At 40.2% G+C, this 14,647-nt stretch overlaps 1 protein-coding gene across 1 annotated transcript in view; it reads left to right on the top strand.

Moving 5' to 3' along the window:
• ECT2L (epithelial cell transforming 2 like) overlaps positions 1 to 14,647 on the top strand; it is a 94,948-nt gene that overhangs the window by 17,665 nt on the left and 62,636 nt on the right. Inside the window, exon 3 of the mRNA XM_064360628.1 lies at positions 10,898 to 11,060. Coding sequence (XP_064216698.1) covers positions 10,898 to 11,060 — 163 coding nt within the window. The remainder of the gene's footprint in view (positions 1 to 10,897; positions 11,061 to 14,647) is intronic.

The following is a 14,647-nucleotide window of genomic DNA, read 5'->3' as shown; positions in this document are numbered from 1 at the left end:
ACAGGCATAAGCCACCATGCTCAGCTCCCTGGATTATTTTAAAGAAACTCTACACACATCATGTCATTTTATACCTTAATATTCTAGTACATATCTTTTTTTAAATGGACTATTTAAAAAAATCTAATCACAATTGCATTAATAGCCTGAAAAAAATTAACAATAATTTCTTAGTATCATCAAATGTCTAGTCAGTAATCACTTTTCCTCAATGATCTTATAACTTCTTACTTAAAAATAATTTATTTAAGGCCGGGCGTGGTGGCTCATGCTTGTAAGCCCAGCATTTTGGGAGGCCAAGGTGAGTGGATCACAAGGTCAAGAGATCAAGACCATCCTGGCCAACATGGTGAAATCTGGTCTCTACTAAAAATACAAAAATTAGCTGGGTGTGGTGGCGCATGCCTGTAATCCCAACTACTCGGGAGGCTAAGGCAGGAAAATTGCTTGAACCCAGGAGGCAGAGGTTGCAGTGAGCTAAGATTGTACCACTGCACTCCAGCCTGGTGATAGAGTGAGACTCCGTCTCAAAATAATAATAATTTATTTAAATTAGGACCCAGTAAGGTTTACACATTGCAATTAATATGACTTCTAAATTTCTTTTAATATATAGGTTTTCTTCCCTCTTTTTCCTTTCTCTTTTGTCCTGTAGTTTCCCATAGTCTGCATTTTGCTGATTGCAGCCTTCTGCCTCTTGCATTTCCTGAAAATTGGTAGTTTGAGGCCTGATTAAATTCAGGTTTGATTTTTTTGATAAGAATACTTCAAAGGTGGTGTTTTGTTCTTCTTTCAGAAGCTGGCAATTTCCAGTGGTTTTTCTGTATGCTGTTAGCTGCCGTTGACAATCTTTGCATGAGTTTACTGTTTCATTAGGGGTTGCAAAACGTCGACCTACTACCTTGTCATTCTTTTTTTGTTTACTAATTTGAATACTGCTATAAAGAGAAACTTTCTTTTATTAACGAGTCGCTTTCCCGAGATACAGTTCATACAGGAGAGATACATATTAATTTTCTTTATCAATTTTCTAACCAATAACTTGGTTTTATGTCATCCTCCAAAATTGATCACTGAGTTCTTTGTAGTATTATAAACTCATGAACTTAAGTATCTTGTTACGTTTCCATCCATTTCAGTTATTTTCTTATTGGTATTCAAATTGTCCTGTTCCTGGCCAGGGGAGGCTCCTCAAGATAACTCTTGAGTTCTTTTGACATGCGTCCATTTCTCTTCTTCTATTTTGAGACAGAATCTCACTCTGTCACTCAGGCTAGGGTGCTGGCTAAGTTTTTTTAAAAAATTTTTTTGTAGAGATGTGAGTCTCACACTATGTTGCCCAGACTGGTCTCAAACGCCTGGCCTCAAATGATTTCCCCACCTTGACCTCCCAAAGTGCTAGGATTACAGAGCATGAGCCACCACACCTGCTGGTTTCTAATAATTTCTTTTCTTTCTGGTGTGATAAAATCTTCTGGGCTTGTCTTATCCTTTTCCTGCCTCAGACTTGAGATCACCATTTCTCCAAGGAGCCCTGGTTCCTTTTGGTGGGAAATAATATTTAGTATTAGGTATTGCCCTAATAAAGCACTCTTATAAGTATCTTACAAGGCTGTTCATAGTTGCTAGGAATTCTTAATATGCAGAATTAGAAAAAACTTTTTTAAAAAAGTGACAACGCATCATGAGTTCAGATCCATACTCTCGATTTAAATTCAAGTCAACAGGATTTGTATTGAACCTGTCTGTATCACATCCCTATCTCCTTTCTCTCACATAGGAAATCTTGGTTCCCAATGACATTAACATAATTACTGCTTTTCTTTGTTCCATAACACATGCACAACATTCCCAAAATAACAAAACTATCACTACCATTCCCAATATCATTACCGAAATCAGTTAAAAATAATGTTTGCAGTTCTTGCCGTCCTTAAGGTATGCCACATTTAGGGATGTGAGTCAAATTTGTGTGTTTTAAAATGGAATAATTCCAATCTGTACGGTTATGCAACTAACGCAATACACAATTAGGTTTGTTTCCTTTTGCTTTTAAATTTTAGGGATTACTGTTATCAAATTCAATTTTGTTTCTTAATTAAAGACCTATAGTTACAGGAGTCACCTCTAGAAAACAAGGTATGTTCAAAAAATCTATCTTCTACCACTGCGTTCTATGCTCTGTTCCCTCTTTTCAAACCTCTCTACAACAGGGCTGGACAAGCTTTTTCTAAAGGGCCAGAGAGCAGCAATCTTAGGCTTCGTGGGCTGTGTGATCCCTGCTGCAACTACTTAACTTAACCGACACAGTATGAAGTCAGCCATAGGCGATATGTAAGCAAATGGATGTGACTGTGTTCCAATAACATTTTGCAAAAAAAGGATGTCAAAAATACATGGATATAGTCCATGAGCCATACCCCTGCTCTAGAGTCATCTGCAGAGACTGTCCCCAGATCCTCAGTTTCAACTCACCACTCACCCCATCCTAAAAGTCCATATGGCTGAATCCAAAGCACTCTTGGATTTTTTTCAGTTATCTTGCTTGTCCTTTCTGCAGTTTTCAGTGTGATCAAGTACTCATTCCTCAAAATAACAATCTTCCTGTGAATGCCATGACAGAAGATTCACCTGGCTTCCTCCTACCTCTCAGTCCTGTCCTTTCCATGTTCCTTATTTAATGACAAATCCTCTACTTGTTAAATGTGGGCATTCCTCCATCCTGTGCGAACTCTGCTTCTCTTTTCACTCTGCTCTCTCTGTGGAACACTTAATCCATACCCAGGCTTTTATTTAATATTTCTGTAACAGTGATCAGGTAGTTTTTATCTCTTGTCCAGACATTGCCTTTGAGTTCCTAATTATATATCCAGCCGCTTGACATTTAATTTTGGATGTCTTGAAAACACCTCAAAACCAACATGTACAAGTATACATAATCATCGTAGGAAAATGTGACTATATTCTCTATTTTAATAAATGGTACCACCAGCCATCCAGTTTCAAAAGTTAGAAACCCAAGAGTCATCTAACAGCCACTTCTTGATTTACCCCCAATATCTCTGATGTGTGTTCAATTTTCTGCATCTCTATCAATACCCCCTTAGGCCAGTCCACCATTATCTCTGGCCTGGTCTATGGCCATGGCCTTCTAATTGGTCTCCCCATCACTTTGGACTCCCTCACCCCTCCCTGTACAGCCAGTGTTGGCTTCTCAAATGGCATTGCGACCATGTCATCATGCCCATTTAACATTTTTAGCTTAAAAATTGTAACCTTTAACATGGCATCTAAGGCCCTGCAGGGATATGGCTCTACCCACTCCTTCAGCTTTCTCTATTCCTCTTTCTCCAGTTCCTGGTGCTTTAGCCCAACTCATCTTCTTCCAGCTCCTCAGGGATGCCATGCTGCCTTTGCCCTTGACATTGCTGTCTACATAGGAGGCTCTTCTACCTCCACTGCCCTCTTCTCCCAGTTGCCTTTAACCCACCTGGCTCCTGCAGGGAAGCCTTTCCACACATGTACTTTTTCTTTAGAAGATTAACTACTGTTGTAATTTTACATTTATTAGACTTTTTAAGAAATTGGAGCTGTCTTCCTAACCATACTGTAGGCTCCATAAAGGCAGGAATTGTGCCATTTTTTGTTTTCTTTTTTGTCTTATCATAACCCCAGAATATAAGAAGGGATTCAAAATAATGTTGATTTAATAAGTGAATCAATGAACTGTACAACCACAGCAAACATGCACATACCAATTTAGTTCTTAAACAATTTTGGGTCATGAGCTCTTTGAAAAGAGGTATTCGAACTCTACCAAAAACTATAAATCTCCCCAGAGAAGACACGTATGTGCATAGATACAAAATTTGCCAGATATTTCAGAAACTTTGTATGCTGCATAAAGCTCTCATATGGATAATAGTGCATGAAACCAAGTGAAATGTCTTCAATTTTTTATTATTTTTAATGACTTTGTAATATTTGATGGTACAGATTTTGCTTAAGAGTCTCTAGTTTTCCCTCCTTTGGTTCTAAGTTTATTATCCAATTCATTCAGTTTTCTTTTAATTTCAAAAACTATGTATTTTTTACTTCAAATGTCTGTTTGTTCTTCTTTTCCAAATGAACATTTTAAACATTCACTCCTGTTACTACCTTGATTTCTCTTTGAGTATTTTCAGCATGTTTGTGTTAAAATCTCTTGGATTATTTCATTACCTTCACCTCTTGAGGTGACAGATCCCTTGTTTATTTCATTTGCTGACCCTCCCTTATGGTGTTTTAATCTGAGGTTATTTTCCGTGGGGAGGATGCTGCCCTGGGTTGTGGAGGCACACAGGATGGTTCACATTTATACCTTCCTCTCTGGGAACCCTTCAGATTTCTTATTTTCTCACCAGTTTTTATGTTTCTGTGGTAGCCCAGGGTCTCTAATGTGCCAGAAGATTTGATATGGACTAAAGCCTATGCAAGGTGCAGGCCTGTTCTGATTTCCCCTAAGTCTCCCTTTTCTTTAGCAGCCCAGGAGAAGGTATGCTTCCTTGCTTCTTCCGTGCAAGGTCTGAACTCTTTTCAGTAGGAAAGTTTAGCACTAATCATCAAGACTGGGCCCAATTATCCTATGAAATTCTCAATTTCAGCTCCCACTTACTGTCCTAGTGTTTTTAAAAAAATTTCTATAACTTGCTGCTTCCTTTTTTTCATTACTATTCCTTTTGAAGAGATTATGCTTTATAATCCCAGCACTTTTAGCCGTTTGAAATTAGTTCATAGCATATTAGTCCATTTTCACACTGCTATAAAGAACTGCCCAAGACTGGAAAATTTATAAAGAAAAAAGCATTAATTGACTCAGTGTTCGCATGGGTGGGGAGGCCTCAGGAAACTTACAATCATGATGGAATGGAAGGGGAAGCAGGCACATCTTACATGGTGGCAGGCAGAGAGAGAGAGAGAGAGAGAGAGAGAGAGAGAGTGTGTGTGAAGGAGGAACTGTCTAATGCCAATAAAACCATCAGATCTCGTGAGAACTCACTATCACAAGAACAGTATGGGGGAGACCACCTCCACGATCCACTCACCCACCCCCAGGTCCCTCCCTTGACACATGGGGATTATGGAGATTACAATTAGAGATGAGATTTGGGTGGGGATGCACAGCCAAACCATATCACATAGATTCCCCTTTCAGCTCAGTCTACTGATTTCTAGGAAGATTAGATTTTATAGATATGCCATTACTTATCTCAGACATTTAGCTTGTTTTCCCTACCTTTTGCTACTATAAACAACCCTTAGAAAAACATCCTTTATCTAAATCCTTAGACATATCTTTAATCATTGTTTTAGGAAAAACTCCTAGAAGACAAATTGTTGGATCCAAAGGCACATTTGTATGGCCATTGGTATTTGTCATTTGCCAACTTCTCTTCCTTTTTATGCAACTCAGGAGTTGCACAAATACCTATGGATGCCCTTGCCCTGTGTCATCTCCTTTCAGCCCCATTAAAACATGCACCAGGGGATCACCTGAGGTCAGGAGTTCAAGACCAGCCTGGCCAACATGGCAAAACCCCATCTCTACTAAAAATACAAAAATTAGCCAGGCCCCAGGAGGCAGAGGTTGCAGTGAGCAGAGATTGTGTCATGGCACTCCAACCTGGGTAACACAGCAAGATTCTGTCTCAAAAATAGTTAATTAACTAATTGAAAAAAAAAAACAAAACACCATGCACCAGGGACTGAAACTGGGGGATGAACAGCACCACAGACCCTGACTGAGCCATAAAGTGTTTGCAAAGAAGCCACCAGACAAGCCTTAGAGGTGCTACCTAGGCAACCGGAAAACAGGGACCTCTGCCAGATCCACTCTCCCCTCCACAGGCCTCTCTCCAAGCTGTTCTCTAGTCATTTTCATCACAATTTTGGCAGCCTCATTCTACTTCTTATCAGAAATTTAAGAGCAGAGAATTAAATTCAAGTCCCATATTACTAAGCTTTGTTATTTTTGCAAAGTACACGTTGTACATTCAGTGGCACACTGCAAAGCATTATCATGAATTATTTAAATGAAACTATCCCCGTCACAATAAATGAGCAAAGCACATTTCGTTCATTGTCTCCTTACATGTTGTCATTTCTGTTCACGGATTTCTTACTTTGCAACATTAACTAAAATGTGATGAGCCCTGCAATGTCATTGCTACAGACTACCCTACCTTAGTTCTGCTGCTCATGTATGGAGGTGTTTTTTTAATGTGACTGAAGCATTTTCCTTCCTTCTTAAGATTCATTATACTCAAATGTGTCCTTGTAGCAGCATAGAATAGGAACAAATATAAAATATGTATAACTGCAGTTTACTTTTGGAAGTAATTCATATTCAGTTCTTCTCCTTTGCTCTGTGGGGATGGAACAATAGATGCTGTAGGGTGGGAAGAGAAGAGACACGAAAATCTAAAGCTGCTGGGACCCTTCTTTGGAAAGGAGGCTGGAAACATTTCTGTTTTGCCTCTTCTTTTATAAATCTATCTTATAATTCCAAGTAAATGAGAGTAAAACTTATCTCAAAGGTTAGCAAAATGCCCCTGAAGTCTACCTCAGGCAATGAGGACAGTAATTCACTAGAGATTAACTGTTCTTGGCATTGTCACAGTCTGGTTCAGCTTGGATGTTAATCTCTATCTAAGGAAATGACAGTTATTACCTGTGCTTTATCGTTGATACTGACAAGATCAAGTGACACTTCTGTCTGTGGATACTACATGCTACCCGTACAGGCCCCACTCCATTCTTTGCCCCCATTTACACACACACTCACACACACACACACACTCTCTCTCTCTCTCCCTCTCTCTCTCCTCACACCAGCATGTCAACAGGTTCATTTTAGGCCACTCTGTTTTGTCTCAGAATGTGACAAGGCTACATGGACAGGGATCAAAAAAGAGCAGTGACGTAAGGCCAGGGGAGGAAGAACACAGAAAATAAATCAGCAATCGTTAAAACTTGGAACTAAAGCAAACTTAAAAAAAAATGTTTTCTTTTCTTTTCTTTTTTTTTTTTTGAGACAGAGTCTCACTTTCTTACCCAGGCTGGACTGCAATGGTGCAATCCCAGCTCACTGCAACCTCCGCCTCCTGGGTTCAAGCAATTCTCCTGCCTCAGCCTCCTGAGTAGCTGGGATTATAGGTGTGCGCCACCAAGCCTGGCTAATTTTTTGTATCTTTAGTAGAGACAGGGTTTCACCTTATTGGCCAGGCTGGTCTTGAACTCCTGACCTCATGCTCTGCCTGCCTTGGCCTCCCAAAGTCTTGGGATTACAGCATGAGCCACCACACCTGGCCTAAAAATTATTTTAGCCACTTAAAAAAGAAAAACTTTTCATTTTGCAATAATTTTTAACTTACAGAAAAATTGGAAGAATAGTACACATAATGTTTTTATCCCTTTCATCTGGACTTCCCCATTTAGTTAACATTTTAGTAGTTATGGCCAGGCACAGTGGCTCACACCCACAATCCCAGCACTTTGGGAGGCGAAGGCAGGCAGATCACTTGAGCTAAAGAGTTCAAGACCAGCCTGGACAACATGGTGAAACCCCATCTCTACTAAAAATACAAAAAAATTAGCCGGGTATGGTGGTACACGCCTGTAGTCCCAGCAATTTGGGAGGCTGAAGTAGGAGAATTGCTTGTGCCTGGGAGGCGGAGGTTGCAGTAAGCTGAGATCGTGCTACTGCACTTCCCGCCTGGGCAACAGAGCCAGGCTCTGTCTCAAAGAAAAAAACTGTTAACAGTTTAATAGCTAACATTTTATCATTTTTGCCTTATTATTTAGAATCACTTGAGAGTACATTACAAACGTGACACCGATTACTTTAAGTATGTCAACGTGTGTTTCCTAAAACACAAGGACACGCTGCTGAAAAATCAATGTATATCCAGCATTACCAGAAATCAGCACTGATACAATACTACATCTACCCGCAGACTTCATTCCCATATTCCTGATTGCTCCAGCAATGTCCTTTATGGCCACCCTTTTCTTTTTGGTCCAGAATTCCGCCCAGGGTTATCTACTGTATTTAGTTTCCATGTCTCTAGATCTGCCTTTGATGTGGAGCAAATGCTCAGGATTTCCTTGCCTCTGATGACTTGACACTTTAGAAGAGCACAAGCCTGCTGCTTTGTCGAATGACCCCCGATTTCTGGTTGGGTGATGCTTCCTCAAGATTATGTTCAGGTTATACCGCCTTGGCAGGAATAGCCTGGAAATGATGCTGTACTCTTCTCAGTGGACCATACCGGGGGACATAGCGTGTCAATTTGTCCCATAGCTGGTGATGACTATATCCTTTAAGATAATTATTAAGTATTGTGTACTTAATTTATATTTGATAAACAACTTAAAAGTATTTGATTAATTTTAAAGTAATCAAAAACTATTTTAATCTATGTAAATATTCTGTTTCTTATCAAGCCTTCACCCCTATTTTAGCATTCATTGATTTTTTTTTTAGATGGAGTTTTGCTCTTGTCACCCAGGCTGGAGTGCAGTGGCACAATCTTTGCTCATTGCAACCTCTGCTCCCTGGGTTCAAGTGATTCTCCTGCCTCAGCCTCCTGAGTAGCTGGGATTACAAGCACGCACTACCACGCCCGACTAACTTTTGTATTTTTAGTAGAGATGGGGTTTCATCACATTGGCCAGGCTGCTCTCAAACTCCTGACCTCAGGTGATCCACCCACCTTGCCTCCCCGAGTGCTGGGATGACAGGCATGAGCCACTCATTGATAATTCTTATTTGAAGCAGTTATTACTATGATGGCCTCCAAGCAGTGATTTCCTAATTTCTTAATTCCTTTTGCATGTATTAATTGGTATTTTGTGAGATAGTTTTCCTTCTCCCCTACTTACTTATTTATTCATTCATAGGTATGTTTATATCAGTATAGACTCAGGGATGCCTATTTTATTCAATAGGCTATATTACATTAATTATTTGATACCCAAATTATTCCATATTTTGCCAGTGGGAGCAACTTAATTAATAAATTGGCTTCTGTATTCTTTTAGTATGTCCATGATTCTTTAAGTATTTCCTTATTTTCTGGTGTCCCAAGATGTTCCAGACCCGTCTTATACTTTCCTTACCCCTGCCCTGGCATCAGCCATTTCTCCAGTAAGCTCTGGCTTATTATTATTATTTTTTTGAGATGGAGTTTCACTCTTGTTGCCCAGGCTGGAGTGTAATGGTGCAATCTCGGCTCACTGCAACCTCCACCTCCCAGGTTCAAGCAATTCTCCTGCCTCAGCCTCCTGAGTAGCTGGGATTACAGGCATGTGCCACCACATCTCGCTAATTTTTGTATTTTTTAGTAGAGACAGTGTTTCACCATGTTAGTCAGGCTGGTCTCAAACTCCTGACCTCGTGATCCACCCGCCTCAGCCTCCCAAACTGCTGGGATTATAGGTGCAGGCCACCACGCCTGGCCTGCTCTGGCTTATTTTATTAGGGAATGGAATTGAGAAACCAAGATCTGAGTTGATGGTGTGTTCATTGCTTCTGGGATGTCATTGCTTTTAGGTGCCCTAAGTGAAGATGAAATACATGTACACACGTGTACATATACAGCCATCTCTCTCTATTTGTATATCATTCATTTATATACATATTTTAAAACATGAGATTTTACAGTGATATCTCCAATTTCTCTCCAACTCCATCTAGATTAGTGTTAGCCTTCCTCCTTTACATGTTTGTAGATCCTTTTTCCACAAGTGAGAAACCTGGCTCCCACAATCTTTAGATTTTTCCTTCCCTAACCCCTGTAAACAACCAATCTTCCAGCCATTCAGAAGCCACCACCTCTTTTTCTCCCCTTCTGCACATGGCTACTGCCCTACTGAGTGTCTCCACACTCCTCCTGTGGCCACGCCAGGCTGAGCAAACCCTGTTACTGACCCATAACAGCAGACTAGTTAGACTCTTCCAGACTAGACTAGCATACTAGAGCAGTCTCTTCTATACCTGCTACCCAATCAGGAGAAATGACTGGCATTTCAGAATGCCGCCAGCTTTGTGTCAAAAGGAGGATTAAATAAATCACATAATATAGTGTGTTAGCTCCAGTGGGGAAGAGAATTTAGTCTTGTAATAGAAGCAGCCACTTAAAAGGAAAAAGAAATTTATTCTAGGAGCACTGGTCTCAAAAAAAAAAAATACACACACAAGAAAATCTCAGTGAATATATCTTTGCTTTGAATTTCAACTCCATTAAAAATCTTGAGTTGTTTTAAATTGATAGTGAAAAGGTTTTATAGGCTTTTCTCTTGAAAATCACAGCAAACTAGATTTACTCCGAGATTTTTTTATTCCTGTGAATTTTAGATATTCTTATTTGTCTTCATTTTTATAATGAATCATTCAAAGTGAATACAATTTTTTTTTTTTGAGATGGAGTCTCACTTTGTTGCCCAGGCTGGAGTGCAGTTGCGTGATCTTGGCTCACTACAAACTCAGCCTCCCAGGTTCAAGTGATTCTCCTGCCTCAGCCTCCCGAGTAGCTGGGACCACAGGCATGTACCACCATGCCCGGCTGATTTTTTTCGTATTTTTAGTAGAGACGGAGTTTCACCATGTTGGCCAGGCTAGTCTTGAACTCCTGACCTCAAGTGATCTGCCTGCCTTGGCCTCCCAAAGTGTTGGGATTACAGGCATGAGCCACTGTACCCAGCCTGAATATATTTTCTAAAATATAGATTTATGTTTTTTTGGGATTTAATTATTTTTTATAGGTATAACTTTGGAGAACAACGACCAATATTTATGCTGGCTTTTTAGTCAATTTTAGACATTAGTTTTCCAAACTAAATTTCTCTTTCTTTTTAGGTTTGTCCAAGACTGGTTTTCAGAAAGGAAGCAAGTGGCCGAAGTGGATTTCTCTACAGTGTTACCACGCTTCATTTCTCTATACGTCTTTTCCTTTCTGAGTCCCAAAGATCTGTGTGCAGCCGCCCAAGTCAGCTGGGCCTGGAAGTTTTTAACTGAACAGGTTTACTACTTGTCACTTCCTAGTAATAGGGCACGAGTACAACTGTAATCTGTAACGAGGGTACCGGGGTAGCTCCCTTCCCTGAAGACAATAGCTGAGGGTACCCGATCCATCATTAACTTACCCTTGAGAGAAAAAATGGGGATAAGTGAAAAACAATAATGTATTTCTGAAAATAAAGAAGGAACATAGACTAGTCCAAAAACTCATGTTACTTTAAAAAATCTTTAGTCAGGTGTGGTGGCTCAGGCCTGTAATCCAAACACTTTGGGAGGCTGAGGCAGGTGGATCACAAGGTCAGGAGTTTGAGGCCAGCCTGGCCAAGATGGTGAAACCCTGTCTCTACTAAAAATACAAAAATTAGCTAGGCGCAGTGGCAGGCACCTGTAATCCCAATTATTTGGGAGGCTGAGGCAGGAGAATTGCTTCAACCCGGGAGGTGGAGGTTGCAGTGAGCCGAGATGGCGCCACTGCACTCCAGCCTGAGTGACAGAGCAAGACTCCGTCTCAAAAAAATAATCTTTAAATACTCAGAATAATTATTTAGAGAACATTTTATCTTGGTTAAAAAAGTTCACTATTCTTCATGAAAAATTATTTATGCTTTAGGTTTTGTATATTATTTTATCTCTAATAACTCAGCTCTAGAAACTGCTACCTGACCACTGCCTCAACTGATCCCTTACTGTCTAACATGTTAAAGAACGTACATTGAGATCGGTTCACAGCAGTTGAAAGCTGTTAACAGCAGCAGCTGTTTAAAATCAACGTCCTTTGCCATTAATTCTGCCTCTGGTGTCTTTGTTTCTTCATTTTCTTGTAAAATATTTTTAAAAATGTAATGATACACATACTTTTTTCTGAGACAGGATCTCATTCTATTGCCCAGGCTGGAATGCAGAAGTGCTATCTGGCTCACTGCAACCTCTGCCTCCCAGGCTCAAGTGATCCTCCCACCTCAGCCTCCCAAGTAGTTGGAATTATAGATATGCACCACAACACACAGCTAATTTTTGTATTTTTAGTAGAGATGGAGTTTTGCCATGTTGGCCAGGCTGGTGAACTCCTGGGCTCAAGAGATCCACCCACCTCGGCCTCCCAAAGTGCTGGGATTACAGGTGTGAGCCACTGTGCCTGGCCTAGTCTGTTTATGCTTCTGTTAACACTGATACATATGTGCTTAATTCATCCTTTTACTATTTTTTGTTTGTCCTATTTATGTTATTTTCCCTCTACCTGTCTTCCTTTGCATGAATTAAATTTTTTTAAAAATTGTTATAGATTCTTTTAACAGTTCTGGATTCATCCCGGGGATGCAAGGCTGGTTTAATATACGCAAGTCTATAAATGTAATTCACCACATAAACAGAACCAAAGACAAAAACCACATGATTATCTCAATTGATGCAGAGAAGGCCTTCGACAAAATTCAACAGCCTTTTATGCTAAAAACACTCAATAAACTAGGTATCGACGGAACGTATCTCAAAATAATAAAAGCTATTTACGACAAACCAACAGCCAATATCATACTGAATGGGCAAAAACTGGAAGCATTCCCTTTGAAATCTGGCACTAGACAAGGATGCCCTCTCTCACCACTCCTATTCAATATAGTACTGGAAGTTCTAGCCAGAGCAATCAGGCAAGAAAAAGAAATAAAGCGTATTCAATTAGGAAAGGAGGAAGTCAAATTGTCTCTATTTGCAGACGACATGATTGTATATCTAGAAGACCCCATCATCTCAGCCCAAAATCTCCTGAAACTGATAAGCAACTTCAGCAAAGTCTCAGGATACAAAATCAATGTGCAAAAATCACAAGCATTCCTATACACCAATAACAGACTTAAAGAGAGCCAAATCAAAAACGAACTGCCATTCACAATTGCTACAAAGAGAATAAAATACCTAGGAATACAACTAACAAGGAACATAAAGGACCTCTTCAAGGAGAACTACAAACCACTGCTCAACGAAATAAGAGAGGACACAAACACATGGAGAAACCTTCCATGTTCATGGTTAGGAAGAATCAATATCGTGAAAATGGCCATACTGCCCAAAGTAATTTACAGATTCAACGCTATCCCCATCAAGCTACCAATGACCTTCTTCACAGAACTGGAAAAAACCACCTTAAACTTCATATGGAAACAAAAGAGAGCCCGCATAGCCAAGTCAATTCTAAGCAAAAAGAACAAAGAGGGAGGCATCACACTACTGGACATCAAACTCTACTACAAGGCTACAGTAATCAAAACAGCATGGTACTGGTACCAAAACAGAGATATAGACCAATGGAACAGAACAGAGGCGTCGGAGGCAACACAATATATCTACAACCATCCAATCTTTGACAAACCTGATAAAAACAAGCAATGGGGAAAGGATTCCCTGTTTAATAAGTGGTGTTGGGAAAACTGGCTAGCCATATGCAGAAAGCAGAAACTGGACCCCTTCCTGACACCTTACACTAAAATTGACTCCAGATGGATTAAAGACGTAAACGTAAGACCTAACACCATAAAAACCCTAGAAGGAAACCTAGGCAAAACCATTCAGGACATAGGCATAGGCAAGGACTTTATGACCAAAACACCAAAAGCATTGGCAACAAAAGCCAAAATAGACAAATGGGACCTAATCAAACTCCACAGCTTCTGCACGGCGAAAGAAACAGTCAATAGAGTGAATCGGCAACCAACAGAATGGGAAAAAATTTTTGCAGCCTACCCATCTGACAAAGGGCTGATATCCAGAATTTACAACGAACTAAAACAGATTTACAAGAAAAAAACAAACAAGCCCATTCAAAAATGGGTGAAGGATATGAACAGATACTTTACAAAAGAAGACATACATGAGGCCAACAAGCATATGAAAAAATGCTCATCATCACTGGTCATTAGAGAAATGCAACTCAAAACTACATTGAGATACCATCTCACGCCAGTTAGAATGGCGATCATTAAAAAATCTGGAGACAACAGATGCTGGAGAGGATGTGGAGAAATAGGAACACTTTTACACTCTTGGTGGGAGTGTAAATTAGTTCAACCATTGTGGAAGACAGTGTGGCAATTCCTCAAGAACCTAGAAATAGAAATTCCATTTGACCCAGCAATCCTATTACTGGGCATATATCCAAAGGATTATAAATCGCTCTATTATAAGGACACATGCACGCGAATGTTCATTGCAGCACAGTTTACAATAGCAAAGACCTGGAACCAACCCAAATGCCCATCGATGATAGACTGGACAGGAAAAATGTGGCACATATACACCATGGAATATTATGCAGCCATCAAAAATGATGAGTTCGCGTCCTTTGTAGGGACATGGACAAACCTGGAAACCATCATTCTCAGCAAACTGACACAAGAACACAAAATCAAACATCGCATGTTCTCACTCATAGATGGGTATTGAACAATGGGAACACATGGACACAGGGAGGGGAGCACTATACACTGGGGTCTGTTGGGGGGGAGTTGGGGGGACAGCAGGGGGTGGGGAGTCAGGGAGAGATAGCATGGGGAGAAATGCCACATATAGGTGAAGGGGAGGAAGGCAGCAAATCAC

This window comes from Aotus nancymaae, unplaced genomic scaffold (assembly GCF_030222135.1).
Source record: "Aotus nancymaae isolate 86718 unplaced genomic scaffold, 86718_ANA_hifiasm-v0.15.2.pri h1tg000040l, whole genome shotgun sequence".
Lineage (NCBI taxonomy): Eukaryota > Metazoa > Chordata > Mammalia > Primates > Aotidae > Aotus > Aotus nancymaae.
This window is presented reverse-complemented; position numbering and strand designations above follow the sequence as displayed.